The 21,795-nt window shown below is 44.7% G+C and overlaps 1 protein-coding gene across 1 annotated transcript in view; it reads left to right on the plus strand.

Annotated features, from left to right (window-relative positions):
* The window catches only part of HtrA2 (HTRA2-related serine protease), a 53,187-nt gene that overhangs the window by 20,947 nt on the left and 10,445 nt on the right, over window positions 1–21,795 (plus strand). Inside the window, exons 5-6 of the mRNA XM_084586428.1 lie at window positions 9,356–9,464; window positions 15,115–15,271. Coding sequence (XP_084442554.1) covers window positions 9,356–9,464; window positions 15,115–15,271 — 266 coding nt within the window. The remainder of the gene's footprint in view (window positions 1–9,355; window positions 9,465–15,114; window positions 15,272–21,795) is intronic.

Here is a 21,795-nt window from a genome sequence, read left to right on the forward strand (position 1 = left end):
TATCTCGCCCCCGCCTGGAATAGCAGCTGCGTTAGCGCCTTCATCATGCTCCGGGTGCGCCCCTTGTCCAACTCCCCCCCTCTCTCCTGAGTTGACCCACGTCTGGTCCTTTTGGGCATCTGGGACCCCGACCCTTGCATGCAACGCGGCTCTCGGCGCTTGCCAGCTCTGGGTGGAATTCCTAAAAAAGTGCGTGCACGTCCGCCGATCTTCTGTCCCAACTGTCCAGCCACTTCCCTAGCAACCTCCCTGCTCCTGTCTGTACGACCTGCAGCCTATGGCGTATAAATTCCACCCTAGGCCCCAACTCCTGGCACACTCCTTCAATCTGCCTGTTCACAGCCCTACATCTCTCTCTCAATTGAGGCTCCATTGCCACGCCCTCCGGAAGTGCACAGATTGCGAAGAAATGTTCCGGACACTGCTCCTGCCCCTCCCGCAACCACTGCTGCAGCGAGCCAGCAACCTCCTCGGGCTCCTTGCCCTCCTCCAAATCCACCAAGCCAGCATGTACCACTACCGGATGCTGTTTGTCTTTTCTGGTTTGAAGCTTCCCTTGCACCCGCTGCATGGTTTCAGTCATGGTTACCTTCGCCTTCGTGAGGAAGGACAGGCGACTGTCCTTGTCTACTGCTTCTAGGGTGCCTGGCTTTAAACGGAAAGCGTTCTCGTCCCCGGCTACTAACACTGCTCGGCGCTGCTCTACCTGCCTATCTTTGGTGCCTCTAGGCACCTGGAGGCTCCCCTCCTGAGAGATCGGTGACTTACACTCTTGGGGCTCCTGCCTCACCTGCTGTTGTCCGTCCGACCGGGTCTTTCGTCGACTTTCTCCACTGTGTTTCTCCCCCTCCTCACTAGCTATGCGGACTCCATCTCCCTCTCCTCCTCAAGCTCCGTTCTCCATACCTTCATCTTCCCGAGCCTGTTCTACTCCGAAGAACGCAACCCTACGTTACTCATCCCTTGCTAGCTCCCCCCAAGAGGCATTAAAATTCCCGATGGAGTCACCCTCCTTGATTGGCTGTTCGCCCCCTGTTATGCTCTTGTCCTCGGATTTCTGTCTGGGCCCGTGTATCCTGCCCGGTAGCTCATCTAGGCCTACCTCTTGGGCCTCTCCTGGCCCAAGAGTTGGTATCTCGGGCTTTTCCTGATCCTCCAATCGTCCTACCCTGCATCATGCTCAGTGCGCTTTGCAACTCGAGCACCTGCACTTTCAATTCTCTGCGCCTTCCCGTCTCTTGCTCAAGTTGCTGCTGTAAATTCTCAATCCCAGGCCCTTTCACATTGCCTGACTTCTCCACCACCCTTGCCTCCAGGTTCTGCAGCCGCAAAACCAATTCCTCTCTCAACTGTTTCAGTTGGATGGCAAACTCAACCTCCATAGCATCCACCCTAGTGCATCGTGTACATACAAAAAGAGTCGCTCCATTTGCCTCTTCTATTGTCTTAAAAGGAGTATCCTGGAGCAGCATTCACATGTCACATCTTGTGCAGGCGACCCAATCTTCCCCATCCTCACCTGACGCGTCCTTCCTGTTGCGCGGCTTACCCATGCTGCGGTCCGTGCTCGCCCAACCCGGTCCGCACCGCTCGGTGACCGCGGGCAATCATAGCCGGCCAGGTACTTGTAGCCGACGGCTCCCTTGACGGATCCAGTTAGCGGAGATTAGGAGCAGTGGGAGTGAGTGTGAAGCACCTAGCGGCTCCGTGGACTCGGCGTAGCTTCATCTAGCGCCGGCGAGGCCTAACTTCGCATCCGGTGGCCGAGAGCAGACCGTCCAACCTGCTGCACACCACACCCGTAACCACCTCAGTCCTGTGCGTGCCCAGAGCTACGGCACTCTACACATTTCGAAAAACACCACCGACACAAACACAAGTGCAAAACTTTGCGTGCTGAGGAGCTGACTGTACCCACGTGCGCCGTTGGCCGTTAAGCGTGACCGTTCCCTCCAGGTCAGTTTTCAGGCACTGGTGAACAGGCACTGGTGAACATAGCTGGTGAACATGGTGAACATAGCATATCAGGCGCTGGTGAACATAGCCAGAGTGGCCAGACCAAATCGGTGTGTGATGGCTAGGTACGGCTAGTTGTTCAAAGTTGTGACATGGTACGCAGACTAGGAGATAGCCAAAATGGCAGCTTTGTATGACGCAGTTGCGGTTTCAGACCTTCCGTCGCGTCAAAAAATCTGAAAAATTAGATGGCGGGGGGGTTCGAGCGTCCGAAATTTTAGATGCCTTTATACATTGATTCTATGGGGCTCGTGGCAGTGCCGCGAAGACGTCCGGAATATCAGGCATGTCCAAAAATTTGGGCGTAAAATTCGGTCGTTGACTGTAGAAAGAATACATCGCTTGGGAGCAAGATGGGAAAACAAAATTCGTCATTTTCAAACTGCTCAATTACAGAGATAAAGCAAAGATTATGAGAAACTGTACGAAGCTTAAGGGCTCAAATTTCTCGGTTAGTGAAGACTTCTCCCAGCGAGTACGCAACATCAGTAAAAAACTGTGGGATAGCTGCAAGGCTACCGAGATAAGCGCGACAAAGTTTCACTCACGTATTACAAAATTAAGGTTAATGCTGTTCTTGTGGGATGCTTCTAAAGAAAAAGCACCCCTATCAAAAAACATGCCTGCCCTCAACAGAGACCACGAGAGGGATGGCCCAGACGACTAGTCATAGCAAACTTAAACACTAGAAGTATAGTGAATAAATTAGTAAAGCTAGAAGCATTCCTTCTTGAATTCCATCCAGCTGTTGTAACCATCACTGAAACGTGGTTGTCCTTACACGTATCCAATAATATATTTCCACCTGGCTATCTTATTTTGAGTAAAGACATGCATTCTCGTGGTGGTGGGGTCATGATTTTAATTAGAGAGGACCTGTATGCTATTCCCTTACCTGATATCGAAGGCGCAGAGGCACTTTGGTGCAAGATTTTAGTTAATGAAACTCAGGTCTATATTGGCACAATGTATCGCCCACCTAACAGCAGTATAGATACTTTGCTCTCTCTGTCTGATTACATGCAGCGTCACCTTAATCATTCCAAAAAATTTATTCGTACAGGGGAATTTAACCTTCCAGGTATAGCGTGGGAAACTTTTGATACTGGACCTGCTGATCAAACTATTGCCGAAGCACTTCTTGACATTGCATTTGTTTTCAGCCTGAAACAAATTGTGCGGGATCCCACCCATATTACAGCAACGAGCCAGAGTGTCCTTGATTTAACTTTTATAAGTAATAGCTTTGTTGACTGTACATTCTCTTATGAAATACTTGATGGAATATCAGATCAAAAAGCAATCATTTCTTCATTATCGATGACTGCTCCAGCTCATGCTAAAAAAGTGCTACAACTTTATGATTGGCAAAATGCTGACGATGTTGGTGTTCTTGATGCCTTTGATTGCTTTTATTCAGATTTTGCTGCTATGTACGCGTCAGTATCATGCAATGATCTATGGTTGACATTTAAGGTCAAAGTAGAACACTGCTTATCACTTTATGTTTCTATAAGAGTAAAAACTGTAAATAAATTTAATCCTTTGATAACTCGGGACGTCATACACATGAAACGCAAACTGTCATGACTAAGGAAACTTAAACGACGCAAACCATTGGCAATACTCATTGAACATATTCACAAACTGTCACATGACCTAAAGCAAGCAATTAAAACTGCACAGCATAATAATACAAACATTACCCTTAGCAGTTTCATTAGAACCGCCCCTCAAAAATTTTGGAGATATCTGAACTCTCGAAAACACAGACAAAGCCATGTACCCCTGTAAGAGGGCTAATAATTTTAATCAGTATTTTCAATCGGTCTTGATGCTTGACGGTAATTCTGTGCCTCACCTAGAATCAGAACTAAGGTCTTTTAGGTTAAATCTAGATGAACTAAGTGAATCAGGTATATTTGCTCTTCTCCTTAATCTTGATGAAAAGAAATCCAGCGGTCCAGACAATATTCCAAATCCATTTCTAAAAAGATACGCAGAGTGGGTATCCAAATACTTGTTCCTGATATATAAGAAGTCCCTTGAAAACGCAGATGTGTTGCGAGACTGGAAAATCGCTAAAGTAGTTCCCGTTGATAAATCTGGAGGCACCACAAATAAATCTAACTACAGTCACCGACCGATTATTTGGACCCTCAAGGGGCCGAGATAGCGTCCGGAAAATCAGCCAGTCGGAAAAACCGAATTCACGCAAATAAAGTCACTTTATTTTGCGAGCGGCTTGAAAAAGTGACTCAATATGCCTCGGCGGGGTGCTACGTTGCCGTACAAGTAAGTCGGCAAGGGTGATGTTCTCGCTGTACACAGCCACACCATCGGTTTAGTTCACTGCTAGTTGGCAGCTCCTCACTTTCCAGCACCTGGCGAACAATTTCGTCCTCGGTGCGTTAGCAAACTCACTTCCATGGGAACGGCTCCTGCAGCGTGCAAGGTCAGCAGACCAAGATGGCTGATCACTGGCGCTATCATTGGATGACGACGGCACTTCATCTCTGATCATGAAACCAGCGCAGCGGAAGCAATTCCGCAGTGTTTCCTTGGTCACCGCCTACCATGCATCGGAAATCATGCCGAGTGCAGACAAGTCGACACTGTAGGTTTTACCGCTGTCCACGCATAACACCATGCAACTAAGCACGCATGACTGATAGAGGTGCTTGAGTGTCCGGTAGTTGATGCGGCGGTGTAAACAGCACAACACACAACACGTGAAAGGCGACCACTGTGACTGAAGGCTGTGCACGGCGGCAGCACCTTGGCAGCACGGCAGAGCTGGCACTGGCGGGACAGTGCAGCAAGCAGTGCCTGCTGTTGAGGCTATACCGGGTATGCGAGGTTCTGATCGGACGATATGACATGTGGGTTCGAGGTTGCAGAAAAGCAAAATGGCACCGGCATTGTTCGCGATTTTGGTAGATCTTGAGTCGCGAATCGAAAGCAAAAGTCCGGGAAATCGAACGAGAAGGATTTCAAACGTCCGAAATTTCGGTCGGTGTTATAAATTGACTCTGTGGAGCGCTTGGCGGTGCCATGGCAACGTCCGGATTTTCAGGGAGGTCCCGAAAATTGGGTGTCTGAAATATTGGTCGGCGACTGTACCGCCTTATTTCACTCACCTGTGCTGCATCGAAGATTCTTGAATATATCATTCTGAAGCATATCGTAACTTTCCTTGAAAAAAATAATCTGCTCAGTCCGAACCACCACGGCTTTAGGAAAGGGCTGTGAACCACAACTCAGCTATCAGAAACAATCCACGATCTCGCATCCACTCTCAACAAACGCAGCCAGGTTGACATCTTATTTCTAGATTTATCAAAAGTGTTCGATCGCGTATCGCACCTGAAACTGATGTTTAAGCTTCACCATTTCCTTGGCTCTAATAAAGTAACCAACTGGATAAAAGATTATCTTTCAGAACGTTACCACTATGTGCATTATGACGGTTGCACATCACAGCCTGTTAAAGTAATGTCCGGTGTACCCCAGGGAACAGTCTTAGCACCTATTTTATTTCTTGTTTACATCAATGATCTATCATCAGATATTAACGAAACAGTCGGAATGTTCGCAGATGACTGCATTATTTATAAATAAATTAGATCACGTGACGATCAGGTAAATTTAAACGACATTTGGTCAAATAGCAACATGGTGTCGGGAATGGCAGATGACTCTGAATCTAGAGAAATCAGTTTTCATGACTGTGTCAAGAAAAAAGAACCCGCTAGTTTTCCCGTATGAAATTGGAAATAAATCATTAAAAGCAGTCCAAGAATACAAATATCTTGGCGTCCTCATATCTTCAGATCGGAAATAGAAAAAAACATGTGCAATATATAACATGAAAAGCATTTTCCGCGCTTTTTCTCTTAAGTGATCGATCCCGTCTGCCTCCCTCAACACCATGCTGCTAGCATATTGTCTGCTTGTCAGGCCTGTGCTCGAGTATTCTTTGCTGGTTTCCGCACACACAACAATGCATAAATAAATTAGAGTGTGTCCAGCGGAAAGCAGTCAGGTTTATGTTCAACAAATATCGACTCCCCAACTGAACGTTTGAACTTTTGAGCCGAACTTCACACTTGAAGTTCTTCCTTCTGATAAATGGTGCTTTAAAAACAGATTCTGAGCTTTACCTAGTCCCTTCATTTAAAGGAAATACTACAACTAAACATTTGCAGCATTTAGTAGAGTATAAGTTTCTTACTGACACCTTTCGTTATTCATTTTTTCCGCAAGCAATTAGGGAATAGAACATGTTGCCGTAGGATGTTGTTGGCTCTGAATCTCTGCAAAGTTTTCTTTCTAACCTGCAGTAATCATTTTTTACACACCTGCTGCAGCCAGCGTGACACACAGTCCACCAGTTGCTGCTGGCGTGATGCCAACTCCCTCCCATTGGCTGCTGCTCCTCAGGCTTCAACTTTCTTGAAAGGGACACACTTAGGGCTTGCCAACCAAATAATATTGATGCTACTAGTGGTGGCAAAATATGTCAGCAAAGAAATGGCAGTATACATGCAAAATATTATTTACTGTGTGGCATAAAAGACACCTTACCTGCAACATGGCAGTGCAAAATTCACTTGAAACAAACAAAAAAATCACTGCTAGGTGCTGAAAATTTTCAGAAAGAGCTGAAAACTTGAAAACTTGAATTGTATGCAGTTGTGTACATAGCATCTGAAAGTATCATCTTTTTGTTGCGGTCACTTTCCACATGTTCACAAAGTCACCATCAGGCGAAAGGCCTCTCCTCCCATATCCCTGTGGCAACTGTGGCTACCTTATCCTCCTGCTCTCATTCTTCCACCTAATTTTGTGCCACCCCCTGCTATGCTTTCCTTCCTTTAGAATACAGTATGTTGCCTTTAACAGCCAGTAGTTGCATCGCATGCTGATTTCTTCTTATTCCTTTCGACTTGCAAATGTTATTAACTAACACACATTTATTCCCTGGCCCACACTACTCTCTTCCTGCCTCTTAGCATTCTATGGCTTGCTCAGTTGCCTTTAATTTCAGCTAAACTCTTTTGCTCTGCTTACATGTTTCTGCCCCAGATATTATGAAGGGTGAACTGCCAGTCATCAGCTAAGGGTAGTACCTGCCACATGCCCACCTCTATTTATTTCCCTTTCAGGATCTGTATCTGCGGTCACTATGTACCCTAAGCGGACGTGTTCCCTTACCAGTTCCAGTAACGCACTACCCGTCACAAACTGTTCCCTTCCGAGACTGTGTAACACTGCTGTAGTTTTCGTCATATTTGTGGACGCACCATTCTGCTTCACCTGTCGTTGATCAGGCTTTGCTATTCTTCCCCCGAGTTACTTGGCAGGGCAATGTTGTGAACGAAACAAGAAGTGCACGACACCTTTTTTTTTTAATAGGAAATTTATTACTTTTTTTTTTATAGAGAACTATGCTGGCCGTGCAGCTGGTGCAATTATCCTCCAGTACAGTATTTAGCCAATTTTAATGCAGCCTCTATTCTAACACATACCCGTTTCTCAAGGTCAGAAAAAAATGAGTGCAATGCCTTCGATTGTAGCGCACAGCAGATTTTCATGTTTGGATGTAGGAAGTAATCTCTCTCTCTCATTTGGAACAACCAGTCTCTGTTGCAACCACTCTGATGAAGCAAACCTTGCCATTTCAGGTGCGTGTTTGATGCCACTTATCACTAAGTGTTATTAGGCAGCTGCTGTTTTTGAACTCCGTCTGCGTTAGGCAGGTCTGCTTTTCCAGTTGCATGTGAGATCACCTGATTGCTTTACTTGTCTCTGTAAACAAAGTTACGAGTATAAAATAACCTTTTCATCGCAGCCCTGCACTTTAAGCGCATGCAGTTTTGGTGGTTATTCAGTTGCCCTTCTGTGCATCCAGCCGCAGTAGCCACAGTGCGATGGCCACTAGTTGATGCTAGTGGTACGTGGGAAACTGTGGCGCTCTTAAGGTACCCTTTAGGGCATGCTCGATTAAGGCAGACCAATGAGCTTGCTTGTAGCCCAGGAGTACAGTGCGCTAGTGATGTGCTTCCTGTGGGTGCTGCTCGACCTAGCACACTGATGCTGTAGAGGACATGCGCTGGCGCTGCTGGTCATAAGAGCTGTTACTAGCGCATTAGTTAAAATGAGGGCCAACTTCTGCTTCACCTTAAGCAGGCCTAGCAAGCACTGCTGCTTCAACACATGGAAAACTGTAAACCAAATGCCAGAAGGCTGGAACGTCTTGTTGACTTTTGAACCTAAGCATTCACATGGAGCAGCAGTTAATCGGGATGCCTATTCATCGATTTTGAAAGCGAGGCCTTCCACTGGGGTTTAGAGGCCTTCCAGGTGATCATGTTAACCATTATCATATCCAGTATACACCATTTTCTGTTTATTTTCGTTAGTTAAAACTTGCGCCAGTACAGACTGCTTTGGCATCTCGCCTTGCATTTGAATTGAAACAGAATCTGGCGGATATATACTTGGTTGACAGGAGTTTCGGTGTAATACGAATTGATCAAGTATGGCCAGAGTACACTGTAGATAGAATTTCAGATTTTACGAACACTCTCCTGCTGCGTCACAGGGATGATTTGAGCCTGATGCGCTGCCCACACATGATTGATTTCACTAGTTGCCTACACACAGGGCGCAGTTAACGACGGTGTGCTGCGCTCAGCGCAAGTAGTCCAAATGGCCAAAGGTAAATCCTCTTGGCAATGAAATAGATTGGTGTGAACACATTTTCCCTGCTTTGGCATATGAATTTCGTTTGTCCTGATGATGCAAAATATTTTTATGGGAATTCTTTCACGCCCTTGTGAGGTTTGTATTTCCAAGAATGTGCTGCAATGGCTGTTACTTTTGTTCCCATTGTACACTTGTGGCAATAGGAAAGGAAGGTTTTTTGCAGCAAAGTATACTGGACTGCAGTTGAGGCGTTCTGCTGTGACTTGTAATAACCACTGTTAGGCCTCAGTGGATAAGGTCACAGAGGAAAGGGAGCTGCTGCTTGGTAGCCTTTCAGGTGCCTAGCTTCATACACGCAGAGGGAGAGAAACATATGCACTAACTGCTACTAAAAATCAAAGGAGAAGAAAGGGTGCTCAATTTAAGTTCAGTTCTTCAGGTGGGAAGCATTGTATTTGTGAATTAATGATTATTAGTTCTTTTCACTGGATTTCTAGAACCCCAGGTGGTTGAAATTTCCGGAGGCCTCCACTGTGGCGTCTCATAGTCCGAGTCGCTTTGGTACGTTAAACCCTGCAGACCAAACCAAACCTTTTAATTAGTGCTTTGCTACTTTGTCTTTTTGCAGGATGGAAACGTGATAGGCATCAACACAATGAAGGTCACAGCAGGAATCTCGTTTGCTATCCCAGCTGACTATGCACTCAACTTTCTGCAAGAAGCATCAAAGAGAAGCCGTGAGTGGCATGCCTGCTGTCTGAAATATTCATCAACAGAACGTGTTGCATGTGCCATCATCTGTTTAGAAAATGACCTGGCTCCAAAGTAGTCTGTTTGCTGGCTCAAACTAGGTTTCTTACCCGCTGTTAAGTTGTATGCACACAGTCGACTCTCCATGATACAATCACCGTTGACATAAATTTTGGGATGATATGGATTTATAAAGTTTGCTTGCCAGAGTGCATTGAGTACAGTGTGCAGAATTTTGGATCTTCTGAAAGCTCTCCTCGGGAGATGCTCAGGAGATTGTCACATCTTTGTCAGCCTCTTTCATGTTTTTCTTAGGCGCTAACAACCCTTTCATGGTTGACAGCATGGGTTTCAGAAGGGTTTTAGTAATGTTCAGATGTTCTTCCGAAGGCTCGGAATGATTCTGCACCATGGAATGATGACAACTCAGTCAGGTCGTGATGAGGAATGGAAGATGTATTTGCAGGTTATATGCAAACAGAGGTTACACTGGTGAAGTCACACAGGGCTGCCACCGCACTATAGCAAAAGGGTAACCCAAGGTTGCCCGGAACGGACAAGCATTGTTTGTCCTAGTGACAGGCGTGTGCAATTGGGTCATACCGTCCCATTAGCCATGGGAGCTATTAGCAGGTGGATGCGCTGCCTTTTCTGCTACTCTCACTGGCAGAAGCAGTGTGGAGGGGCAAGGATGGGTTCTGGCAATTTTAGCGAGCATTTCGGGAAAGCGTAAGACAGCTTCATAAACATTTGGGGTTAGCCACGCAGTGGGGGATGCGAGCTGTACTGCAGAGTGCTTCTTGAAAGCACTTCCTGTACTAGGCCCAGGGAAGTGCAGCTGCAATTGCATCTTTGCAACGCCGGGGAGGTGAAGACAAATCGAAATCCTGCATCACTTTGTGTTGTGTCTTCACCAAGTAGCACACATGACAAGATAGCGCGGCATACTGGCACACGAAGGACAAGATAAAGCCTGACCCGTGACGTCACACAAGCATGCTGTGAGAGTAATGACACAACACGGGGGGCAGCGTCAGAGAAGGGGAGAGAAAATAAAAATAAAAAAAAGCTGCTTATTCTCTGGCCATGACGAGCGGGACTCAACCACCATGTTGTTATTGCGCAGGCACTGGAGTGGAATATACTGTGAAAAAAGAAGATAACTGTTGAACGTGGCCTTACAACTTTCTTATGAAACATAGTTGGCAGTTGTTCTTCATGAATATAGGGTGGCTGTTGAGTATTCCATTGTGATTTGAAATATTTAACTCAATTTGCAAATTTTTTTTAAGGTTTTCTTTGCATTTTATTATTGCTTACTTTCTCTTAACCATTTAAAAAAATTAGCAGGTGGTTCCGTCTGCATCCAAGTGCACTGTGTGCTTCTTCATTGCCCTCCATACTTCATTTGTAGTATGCTTTGGGAGTATATCCCAATTTATTATGGATTAAAGCCTGCCACATTCCATCCACTCAAATGCATATGCTGTGTCTGCAGTTCTCTAAAGTAAAAAAATGAGATTTCAATTGGATTTGCAGACAAAATGTTGATCTTGGTGCACCCTGACTGCTAGCTCATTTTTATTTTTTAATATGCTTCCTAGCAGCATCAGGTGGCATTTGCTTGACGCGTCTTGATGTGTATCACTCGAGGAATTTGGAAACATCAACTTGGGGGACACCCTTTTAATGTCCTAAAGGGACTCAAGCTACGATGTATATTGCAGTAGAGGGCTGCATATAGTTTGGAGCACCTGAGGCTCAGCCACTGCCGCGCACACTGCACGCAACATGTCCTTCCGCGCAGCTCGCTTTCTACAATGTTGAAGAAAAAGGGAAGAAAAAAAAGAAAGATTTCGACAACACTGTCAAGTTATTCCAACACACACAAGTACAGCGAAATCCTCACCTACTTCTAATGCAACACTGTAAACACACGTCAAATGGGCAGAAGGCAGCACAGAGATAGCAAGCAGGCACACCCAAGGATACTGCACTCTGATATACTGTTGGCATTTGTCTGACTGGCAACAAAAGTCTCTGCAGGTGGCACTGCTGATCAATCCAATGTGATCCACTTTTTTGGTTGGAAACAAACTGCCATCGCGCGTTTTCAGTTCAAGCATGCACTGGCCAAGGCATGCTTGGTGGATTGTGCTTTTTCGTTGCCACATACTGTACGATAAGACCTATGCATCGTGCTTGCATCTGGGCGGTAACAAAGACATGGAAATCATGCACGATTTTTGTGACTTGAGGTTTGAGATACGTACCTTCTAACAACTGCACTCCTGGGCATGCCTGGATTTCTGTGATTGTCTTGCTTTGTGAGACACAAGGATGATGTTGGGCTCCACTTGCCTGAAATTTGCACAATCGGTGCCAAACCGACTGAATTATGGGAAGAGCAAGACAGAGTGTGTGTGCGTGTTTACTCGCTGGCATCCCATTCAGAGAAATGTTTCGGTTGCGCCCACATGTTCCCGGCGATGGCCCTTCGCCCCTTCCCTTGCGGTCCTCACTATCGAGTGACTTTAGTCCAGACGCCGCAGCTCTCTGCGGTCCGGAAGCAGCCGGCGTCCCTTTTGCAGACACGCAACTGCCGCCGCCCACTTCTTAGCGGTCAGGAAACACTGCTCTTGGGCATCTGCCCTGGAAAATGGTAGCTGCGTCAAAAGAAGTGGAGCGACACAACCATAGAGCCGGAGGCCCATAAATCAACAGTCGGCGGAGACACGGCTGTTTGGAAGCTCAAGTTCATGCAAGGCTGACAGCGGGCTGGCAGCAGACGAGCGTAGATCACCTTCGTCAGTTCCGAAGAGTTCCCATTCCAAGGAATGTTGATTCATCATTTGACAAGTGTCGTGGTGGGAGGACCGCCAAGTGTGAAGGTGCCGCCTTTTGTGGGTGGTTTTTCGTCAACGAATGTGATTGGTTAATTAGGAAACAGCCAAGCTGCCCCTTGGAATTTTGAAGGCTTAAAATGGGACCTCGTGAAATCCTTGAAGCATCTTGATCCTAACCCTAACAATGTATATGAAGTGTCTTGCTCTGCTAACTCCGGTGAACCGGCTGCATCTTATTCGGCGCTTTGTTGGGGAACCGAGAAACTTGGGAAACCATCTCGAACCATGGCATCTCATCTGGCAGCCCAATGGAGCCATCTGAATACCTTAACGACACTCTTCTTTGCGCCAGACTAGAAAAAGAATGGAGCAAATTTATTGCTCGTGGATAAGCCGTTTGCGATTAGTAAACATACAAGTATTTCCCGTCTTGTACAGCATGGAAGACATGTCTGGTGTGCAACTGTGTGCCATTAATGAGAAAAACATTGGAAGTTCTCTTGGATCAAAAGGGCTAGTTGAGCTGGCGTGTCATCGTCTCTTCTCTGTCAAAATGCAGTAATGCTTTTAGGATTGTTCGCTAATCACCTGGGAGGTTTGGAAACCAAAAGCTATATGCTCCAGATTGCCTTTCTAAACCAATGTTGCATTGTTAAAAAAATTGCTTCGAATTGAGTTGTACAATTCACATCACTGAATGGTTGATTTAAATCTGTAGCGTGCCTATTTATATAATAATTGGACCTTTTTGTAGGGTTATCAAAGTGATTGTGTTGTTAGCCATGCAGAAATATTTTACAACATGTCCGATAAGGTGGAAAAGGTTGACCTTAGCACTTTTTTAAGCAAGGCGTAGGATTTAGAAGGAGCTGCCTTTTTTCGTTCATGCTTCGTCATGCAGTCTTAAGATTTAAATGATTTGCATGGTGTGGATTGCCTTATTTGCTATAAAGCAGAGTGGACCTGCTCTCCTGCTTTCTCTTCCTCGTGTTACAGAACTTTAATAAAATTATTGCCCTGGTCAGGTTTTCGAAGTGAGGGGGATGCTGCAGCTTGATCAGGGCAGGTTATCAAAAACGTGAGAGTGCCTGCAGTTGTCCACACTGCATCATGAAGAGCCTTCACATATCCCTCACCTCATAGCAGACTGTACAGCTGGTAATTATTATTAATGTTGACATTTTTTAGCACCATATTAGGCAGGCAAGGAAGCCAAGATGCAGGATTGATCATCACCTTGTCATTTGAGGCTCCCCGATGCTGAAAGAAAAAGGTTAGGGTTTTGAACGAGGTTAAAGCGTATTTTCGAGCGAAGGCTGTTTAGCTTGGTTTAGTTGTTTTGAGCCAGCACTTCTGCCCTCATCAAACTCAGCTGTCCAATATTTTAGAAACCTGTTGGTGACACCTATGCAGCATTGATTAAATTACGCTGGCGACACCACAGGACACTTTAGCTTAAGACATGCTGTTGCTGTGCTGAGCTCAGAAGTTAGGTTTCGGAAAAACCCAGCTTCGGTTGTGAAGTAGAGCTTTCGATTGCAAACCCTTGACACAAGAATGCTTGAAAAGGACTCAGCTAGCAGAACATTGTACACAGCAGGAAGAGGTCGTAGGTGTGGGGTGTTCTGTTCTGCTAAATTTCAATCTGTTGGGTTTTTGCATTGATTACTGCCACAAAAATGAATATTTCCCAATGCTTGTCTCTGTTTTATTGATGGCTTATTTTTTCTATGTACCCTACATTGCATGAAGGTTATTGAGCAAGGGAGAAAGAATGATGTCGCTACAAAATTATGCCACAGAGTTACAGTCAAAATAAGTATTGCAAAGTACACATTAAATAAACATAAGTAGTAGGATAAATGTAACAGAAAGCAGCAAAAGCACAAAACTAAGGAAGAAAAAGCACTTGTTATACAGACGTGAGCGATTAGAAAGTGCACGAAAACTAATACTTCATGCAGTAATATAGCAAACAAAATGATACTGCAAAAAAAAAAATATATATATAGATAGAGACAAAATTGTGTAATTTTAGATAGTGCTGGTCATTTGGTGGTTGGAAATGAGTGAAGTAGCGCTGGGAAGACCATTCCAAAGCACGAGGGTACGTGAAAGAGCGTTTCGACCATGTGTAGGCTTCCTCATGGGTAGCCATTAAAGAGCATTCAATGAGGGTAATGAGCAAGACTGACCAGGAAGTACTGTATTCTACTATACTGCTTGCTTTATTGCTATTCTGTATTGTGTATTAGATAATCATTTAACTGACTTGATTCAAATCTCTTGCAGATACAAGTTAGAATTTGGCATAGAGTGATAACATAACCTTCCAGGTTTTTCTTTTTGTAAACCTTTGTTAAATGTAACTATGGAAGATGTCACCAAGTCGCCCAAGAACTTGCTTCTTCAAAACGTTTTTTACTACAGTGTTTGAGATGAACATCATATTCAGTGCTACATTTTAAGTTTAAGTTCCCAGCCATGTGCACAACCTGTAGAAAGCCACTGGATTGTACAACGTACAATGGAAGAGCCATCATAAATTTAATGCATATGAATGCAGTCATCATCTTGGCAGTGCATTTCAGTTCTGTTTGCTGTCGGGAACAAACGCCCTCAAGATGCCCAGCAACCTCACTTGTGAAAGTTGGACATGGGGTCTGTAATGTATGCAAGGGAAATCATTGCACTTATAGTCGCGTGTCCTAGGAACAAATTTTGTCGTTGGTAGTGTCGAATGATTTTAAAATTTTGTTTAACCACAAACTTGTGTGACTTGTGTGTGCAGAAGAAGAAGCGTCTGCTGAACGGTGGTACCTGGGTATCACTATGCTGACGCTGACGCCTAGCCTCATCATGGAGCTGCAGCAGCGGGACGCCATGTTTCCACACGTCACCAGTGGAGTCCTCGTCTGGAAGGTCATGCTGGGGTCACCAGCAAACCTGTGCGTATGCTACATTTTATTTTTTGTGCTCCTCAAGTGTGTGTGGGGGGAACACTTGCAGAGCAGGTGTGCTGTTACTAATAAAGCGGCCGTCTTCTTGGAAAAACTGAGGTGGGTAAAAGAGCAAAAAGTTTATAAAGACATGCAAGCAAAGCGTGCTTCTCATTGGAAATGGGGGTTTATTAAAGTAATTATCAGAAAGGAAGGGTTGCCAGCCGCAACAACTGCTCTCTGATATCTTTAGCTGGCAGAAAAGAAAACGGAGGGCAAGTGGAGCAAGAAAGGGAGCTTTGTACATTATTTACCAACTAAGAAGGCAGGTGAGATTGTGTCGATCGTATGCAAGTAACCAAATGACTCCGTGCAAGCGATTGTATCCAGTGTAGTAACAGTATTGGAAATTCCACTATTTCCATCTTGATATCACCATGAGTGCCTGCTGCAGTGCAGAGCAAAAGGATCGGGTGACAGCAAAAGTAGGGCTCCATTGAGCTGCTAAAATCATACACGTGTTAGCCAGAGAGCATGACGTTAGAGCACTGTAATGTTATTAGTTGCAAAACTTCCCATACGACACATGTATCAAAAAAAGGCGGTGCAAGTTGGTCAGAATTTGGGTGTTTACAGATAGCGGCAGCGTTCGTGCTCCATAAAGCAAACTGTGTTCAGATTGCAAACTTTCAGATCCTCGATGCCACCTGGCAACAAAATCTGTTGAAGAGATGCAAAAAGCAATGAAGCCCATGGCTTTTATTCAAGCACCGTTTCCACATGGTCCTGCAATGTATGGAAACATAAAGAAAAAAGAGCATGGTACCACAACCTTGTTTCCATTCCCCAAGTCAGTTGTTTCCCAACTGGTATGAGCAAAGAGCTTCGCTTGACATGCACACGTCAGGATACGCACGCCTTGTTTGCTGTGGTTGTTAGGAACGCAAGCAGTGCCCCCTCCTTATAGCTTCGCAAATGAAAGTTTGCATGCGAATCCCTCAAGGAAGACCTGCTCACTCGGTCTTCAAGCCGGAGCATGTGTTCCAACACTACATGACAGACGGCAGCACAGAACCCGACCAAAAGGGGCAACTCTGTTAGCAGGCCCAAGGGGAGTGAGCATTCATAGCACGCTGCCTTCTTTCGTGAGCATTATTTCACATTGTCAAGATAGGTGTGCATTGAGGCAATATTTAAGTACAGTACTGGTTCTGTCTGGGCATATGTCACGCCTGGATTAGTGCTAACAATGTAGTACTTACATTCACAGTGAAGATGCAGGTTACACAGCTTTCAACCACTTGGGTGATTTGTGCGATGAAACTGTGTTTCCAAGTTATTTATGACGCCCTGTCTGGAGTGACTTTTGACTTGAGCGGCAACAGCACACTCAAGCATTGTCCGATAGCAGCACTGCCCCCACTGCTGTGCCACTCACATGTTGTCATTAATGGTGTGGATATTTCAGCAGCGTGTGTTGTAAAATTAGTTGGTTTTCCTCCTACTTAGCCATGGGATTAAGGCGTGTCTGAACTGACTCCGTTCAGGATTACTGACCAAGTGGATTAGTGCAATTACAGGCACATGTCTGCTTACAGCCGTATTGTGGCCAGTGCAGTGCCAGCTTATCCGGTCTTGTTGTACGCTATCTCTGCTGCTAAGGGATTGCTGAAATGATATCTTCCTTTTACTACAAGACAACCGGTAGGCATTTTTTTCTCAATGAGTACATCATTTACTATAGCGGTGGTGCCATCTGCTGTGGCTTTGATGCCAAGTGATAACCAGGGATGAGTGGCTGTCGCCTACTGCACTCGCAGCAGCAGAAAGTTGTGATTGCAAATCAGCAGTGGACGCATCAAGCAGGGATAGAAAAGAAGGGTTTCTGTCGAGCCGTGTTGGGTCAATCCCACACAACCTGAATCAGTGGTTCCCCTTCGCTTAACCCTTTCACTGCCACTCCCGAGATAACTCGTGTGTCCACACATGCACACTCCCTGCTTCTCCAGAGTATACTCATTTTGACTTTTTAACTCGCTTCCTGCCGCTCCCGATTATACTCGTGTAAAAAAAAACGATGCAAGCATGTCGCGCCATCTATGGAGAAGACACATAAATTCATAAAACATGTATAAATTTTAAGCAACAGATGGGGCGCATTTGTTTAGATGCGTCTCTTGGTCTTGGCCTCGGCAGAGCAGCCATGGCGAGGCAGCGTTCCGCATGCGTCCGCGGTTTGACAGACGAAGACATTCAGGAATTGCTTATGAATTCGGACTCCGATGATAGCGGTGCCTGTGTGGTGCCTTGTTTTGAAGAGTAGCACACCAAAAAAGTTTTCTAAACACCTTGACATCCTAATTAGGAAATAATTGCTTTGTTAATTAGTTGTCATTTTTTGTATTCAGTGCAATATCTATAAGGTTATTTTGAATAAAAGTGTTTACATGTCCTGCAGAGCATTGCAGTGCATTACTAACATAAAATTTTCACGAAACTAACATAAAAAAAAACCCGGCAGGGGGAGTGCAGCGACAAGAAAAAAACTCGGCAGTGAAAGGGTTAAACTGGTCTTAAAACAAATTTTTTTATTATTAGAGATATCACAATGAAATTCGGTGTGTATATGTATTTCTTCCTGCTGTTTTCAAAAATATAATTTGTTTTACTATACAGTCGAACCCGGATATATCGAACTCGAAGGGGATCGCGAAATAGTTCGATATATCGATAATTCGATATACAGAAATCGGCTTGTGACGGCACTTACGATGTGAAAAAACGATACCGTATTTGTCGCGTAATTAACCCACTCGCATAATGAATCCACCCTCCACTTTTGCACCCGAGAATTTGGAAAAAAAAAATGCGTTAAGGCTAGCTCGCTCACATGCAAGCGACGAGCGGCAGCAACAGAGCGAAAATTTTCAAACTTGTTGGAACTGCGTCCCTCTCGCCGCTCGAGCTACCGCGGCAGCTCAAAAAACAAGGTTTCTGTGTCGGCGCGGCGGCAGGAAATCGCGAGCTTGCATGTCGATGGCGCACGTCAGTCCGTTTCGGTCGTCTCATCCACAGCTCATTGGCAGCGTGCCAAGATGCTGTGCAGCGATAACGTCAGTGCGCGTTTATCTTTTGATAGCTCCTGCGGTGGCGGGGAGCGAACTTGGCAGAGTGCCCGTGATGGCTTGATTGCACAAGCCTGGTTCGATTTATCACGCCGCGCTTGGGGCGGGCGTCATGATCGCAGCAGCTGACCGCGTGCTTTCGCTGATTCATACATGCAAGGATAAACGATAATAAAAAAATAAAAAAAAAACATCCCCGCAAGAAAAAAAAAAATCCCTGCCACTTTTTAACGTCCGCAGCCGCCATACCTTATGCTACGCCGCGCGTACAGCTCAACGATAGGAAAGGATGACTCTCGCAAAAAAAAAAAAAAAAAAAAAGCAGAGAGAGAGAGCTGGCGCTTCTTAACATCCGCAGGCGCCATAGCCACGTCCGCCGCCGCGCTGCCGCACGTAGAGGGTTCGCAACACACGCTGGAGAAAGCGTCCGGCGTCTGTCTGAAAACGGGCTGAGCTGGCTTGGCGCATGCGTTGCGCGTGCTGAAGGAGAGAGATAGCTCAGCAAAAGAATGGGCACACCCACGCACATGGCTTGCAAACGTCATGTGTTGGCGCGCGGGAAACGACAACTGCAGATGCGCGCACCTTTGGGGAATGGGTGCGGCGCTGCCCAGACCAGCTGTCGCCGAACTGTCCCCTCTCATTCCTTCCGCGCGTGGCTTGAAAACGTCACGCGGCAAACGGCCAAGGGTGACGGATCGTCTTTGGGGAAGGCACACTTTCCAGTGCGGGGTGCGGAGTTCGATATATCGAACGACCGGTGAAATTGAGTTCGATATATGACGCGGCTTTCCTATACTTTTACATGGGATTTTCAAGGGGATATTTCGCGAGTTCGATATAACCAAAATTCGATATATCCGGGTTCGATATAACCGGGTTCGACTGTATCTCAATTAGTTCTCATACTTTGGAAACATAACTGATGCCTAATTAGGTCATTTTTTACAGGTGATTAAGACACTTTCCCTCAATATTATTTGGCTCTGATTAAAATGTAGCTGTAGCCAAAGGCCTGCCATGTGGAGCTATGCTATTTATCAATCAATCAATCAATCAATCAATCAATCAATCAATCAATCAATCAATCAATCAATCAATCAATTTTTATTTTCACCGAAACAAAAAATACATGGCAAAAAAAGGGGGTGGGAGAAAAAGCTGCACAATAGCAGCTTGACAAAGCTCCAACCACCCTGACAACAATGACAGCACTGTAACATTTCAGATTTTTGTTCAGTGTACTAGGAACTGTAGAAAACGAAAGTAAAAAGAAACATCTAGTTACACTAATGCTATTTTATAAATAACTGCTCTATGTCCCTTTTGTTAAATTTCGTAGTGAATATGTCTTGCTTCGCAAAGTCATTGAGTGTGTGGGAGAGTGTGTATTCAACGCGTTGGCGGCCATAACCTATGCGCATGACGGGAACTTTCCATGGTAGTTTATGGCGATGAGGGTATATGTATTCTTGCTTATGGAGATTGGCGAGTGCGAGGAATGTATCTAAATTGCCCTGCATTGCTGCATTGTAACTTTTTATTAGTTTGTACTTGTATATGCTATCGGCTTTCATTATTTTGTACTTGTAGAATAGAGGTTTAGTATGCTCGTTGAATGGAACACTTTCTATCGCCCTTACAGCTTTTTTTTGTAGTAAGATTAGTTTGTTTAAATTATGCGCACTAGTGTTTCCCCACACCAGTGCGCAGTAACTGAGCACGGAATGGAATAAGGAATTATACAGAAGCTGTTTAATTTTGGCAGGAAATAAATGTCGATTTCTATTGAGAATGCCAACTACCTTTCGCGCTTTTGAGCAAAGATGATCGACATGGTCGTTCCAAAGCATGTGTTCAGAGAAAATTACGCCAAGTGTTTTCACAGATGTCTCTCTATTAATTATATATGGACCAATGATGATGGTTTCAGGCATTTCTAGACATGTACTGGGTGCGCGAAACAAAACACATTTTGTTTTCGATTCATTTAATAAGAGGTTGTTTTTCTCAGTCCAATCCTGCAGCCGAAAACAAACTGAGCTTGCGAGTGGTAGAATATCTGTCACATTTTTTCCACTAAAAAATATGTTACAATCATCAGCGTAGATGACAAATTTGGACACATTATCTATTAGCACTATAGCATTTATATAAAATAGAAAAAGGACTGGACCAAGAATGCTGCCCTGAGGCACACCACTTTGTATGGATCGTATTTGTGACTTATGGTCATTAATTTCAACGAACTGTGAGCGTGAGGATAAGTATGAACGAATTAGTCGAGTGCACTTACCACGGAAACCATATTTTTCTATCTTGTCTATTAACAGATTGTGATTAACACGATCAAAGGCTTTGCTGAAATCAATATAGATTCCCAAGGTCATTAGTTTCTTTTCTATGTTTTCGAAGATGATGTCTTTTTGGGTGAGCAAAGCATTTTCTGTGGAACGCTTTTTCCTGAATCCAAACTGACATTCAGTCAACAGACTGTGTTTTTGAGAAAAATTATCCATTCGAATACTAATTGTTTTTTCTAGCCCTTTAGAAAATATTGGTAAAATGGATATTGGACAGTAGTTATTTATATTATTTCTGTCACCTACCTTATGAATTACGATAACGCGCGCCAGTTGCATGTCCTTTGGGAAAACACCTGCTGAGAGTGCGGAATTAAATATATGGGCTAACACAGGTGCAATGTGATCAATTACATATTTTATAGGCCTTATCTCTAAACCATCTGCGTCTGTGCTACGACTATTGTTAAGGCTTTGGAACACAGTACTGACTTCGCTAGCGCAGGTTGGCTGAAGAAATATGCTGTTATGATTTATCGGTATTTGCGTTGTTGATCCGCTATGCCCTATGTTTCCACCTATTTTGACAAAGAAATCGTTAAAACAGTCAGCAAGCTTGGTTCCATGTATGTCTTTGTCGTTTATGACGAGGCTATCAATGCGCATGGTGCTCGCTGGGTTTAGTAATTTGTTTAGTTTCTTCCAAACTTTGTCGCTCTTCCGTAGGCAGTCATCGTCAAAAATACGGTGGTAGTAGTACTTCTTTGATTTCTCTTTTTCGGTGTTTAGTTTATTACGAAACGCTTTGTATTCCAGCCACTTTACTGGATCGCGTGTTTGTAAGAACCGCTGATAAAGTTTGTTCTTCTGGTTTATTTTCTGCATCAACTCCCGTGTAATCCATGGGTTCCTAGCATTTCTAGGCTGACAATAACGTTTGAGTGGGAAACAACCAGCATATATTGCTTGGAATCTGGCTAAAAATACTTCATATGCTGTGTTCATGTCTGAAATGTCAAAAATATCTGTCCAGTCAGTCTGTCTAATCATTTCCTTGAAATATTCTAAAGCTTCAGGTGATATGGAGCGATACATGCACACTTGT

Source organism: Amblyomma maculatum, unplaced genomic scaffold (genome assembly GCF_055883805.1).
Source record: "Amblyomma maculatum isolate TAMU_Amacu unplaced genomic scaffold, ASM5588380v1 scaffold_19, whole genome shotgun sequence".
In the NCBI taxonomy this organism is placed as follows: Eukaryota; Metazoa; Arthropoda; class Arachnida; order Ixodida; family Ixodidae; genus Amblyomma; species Amblyomma maculatum.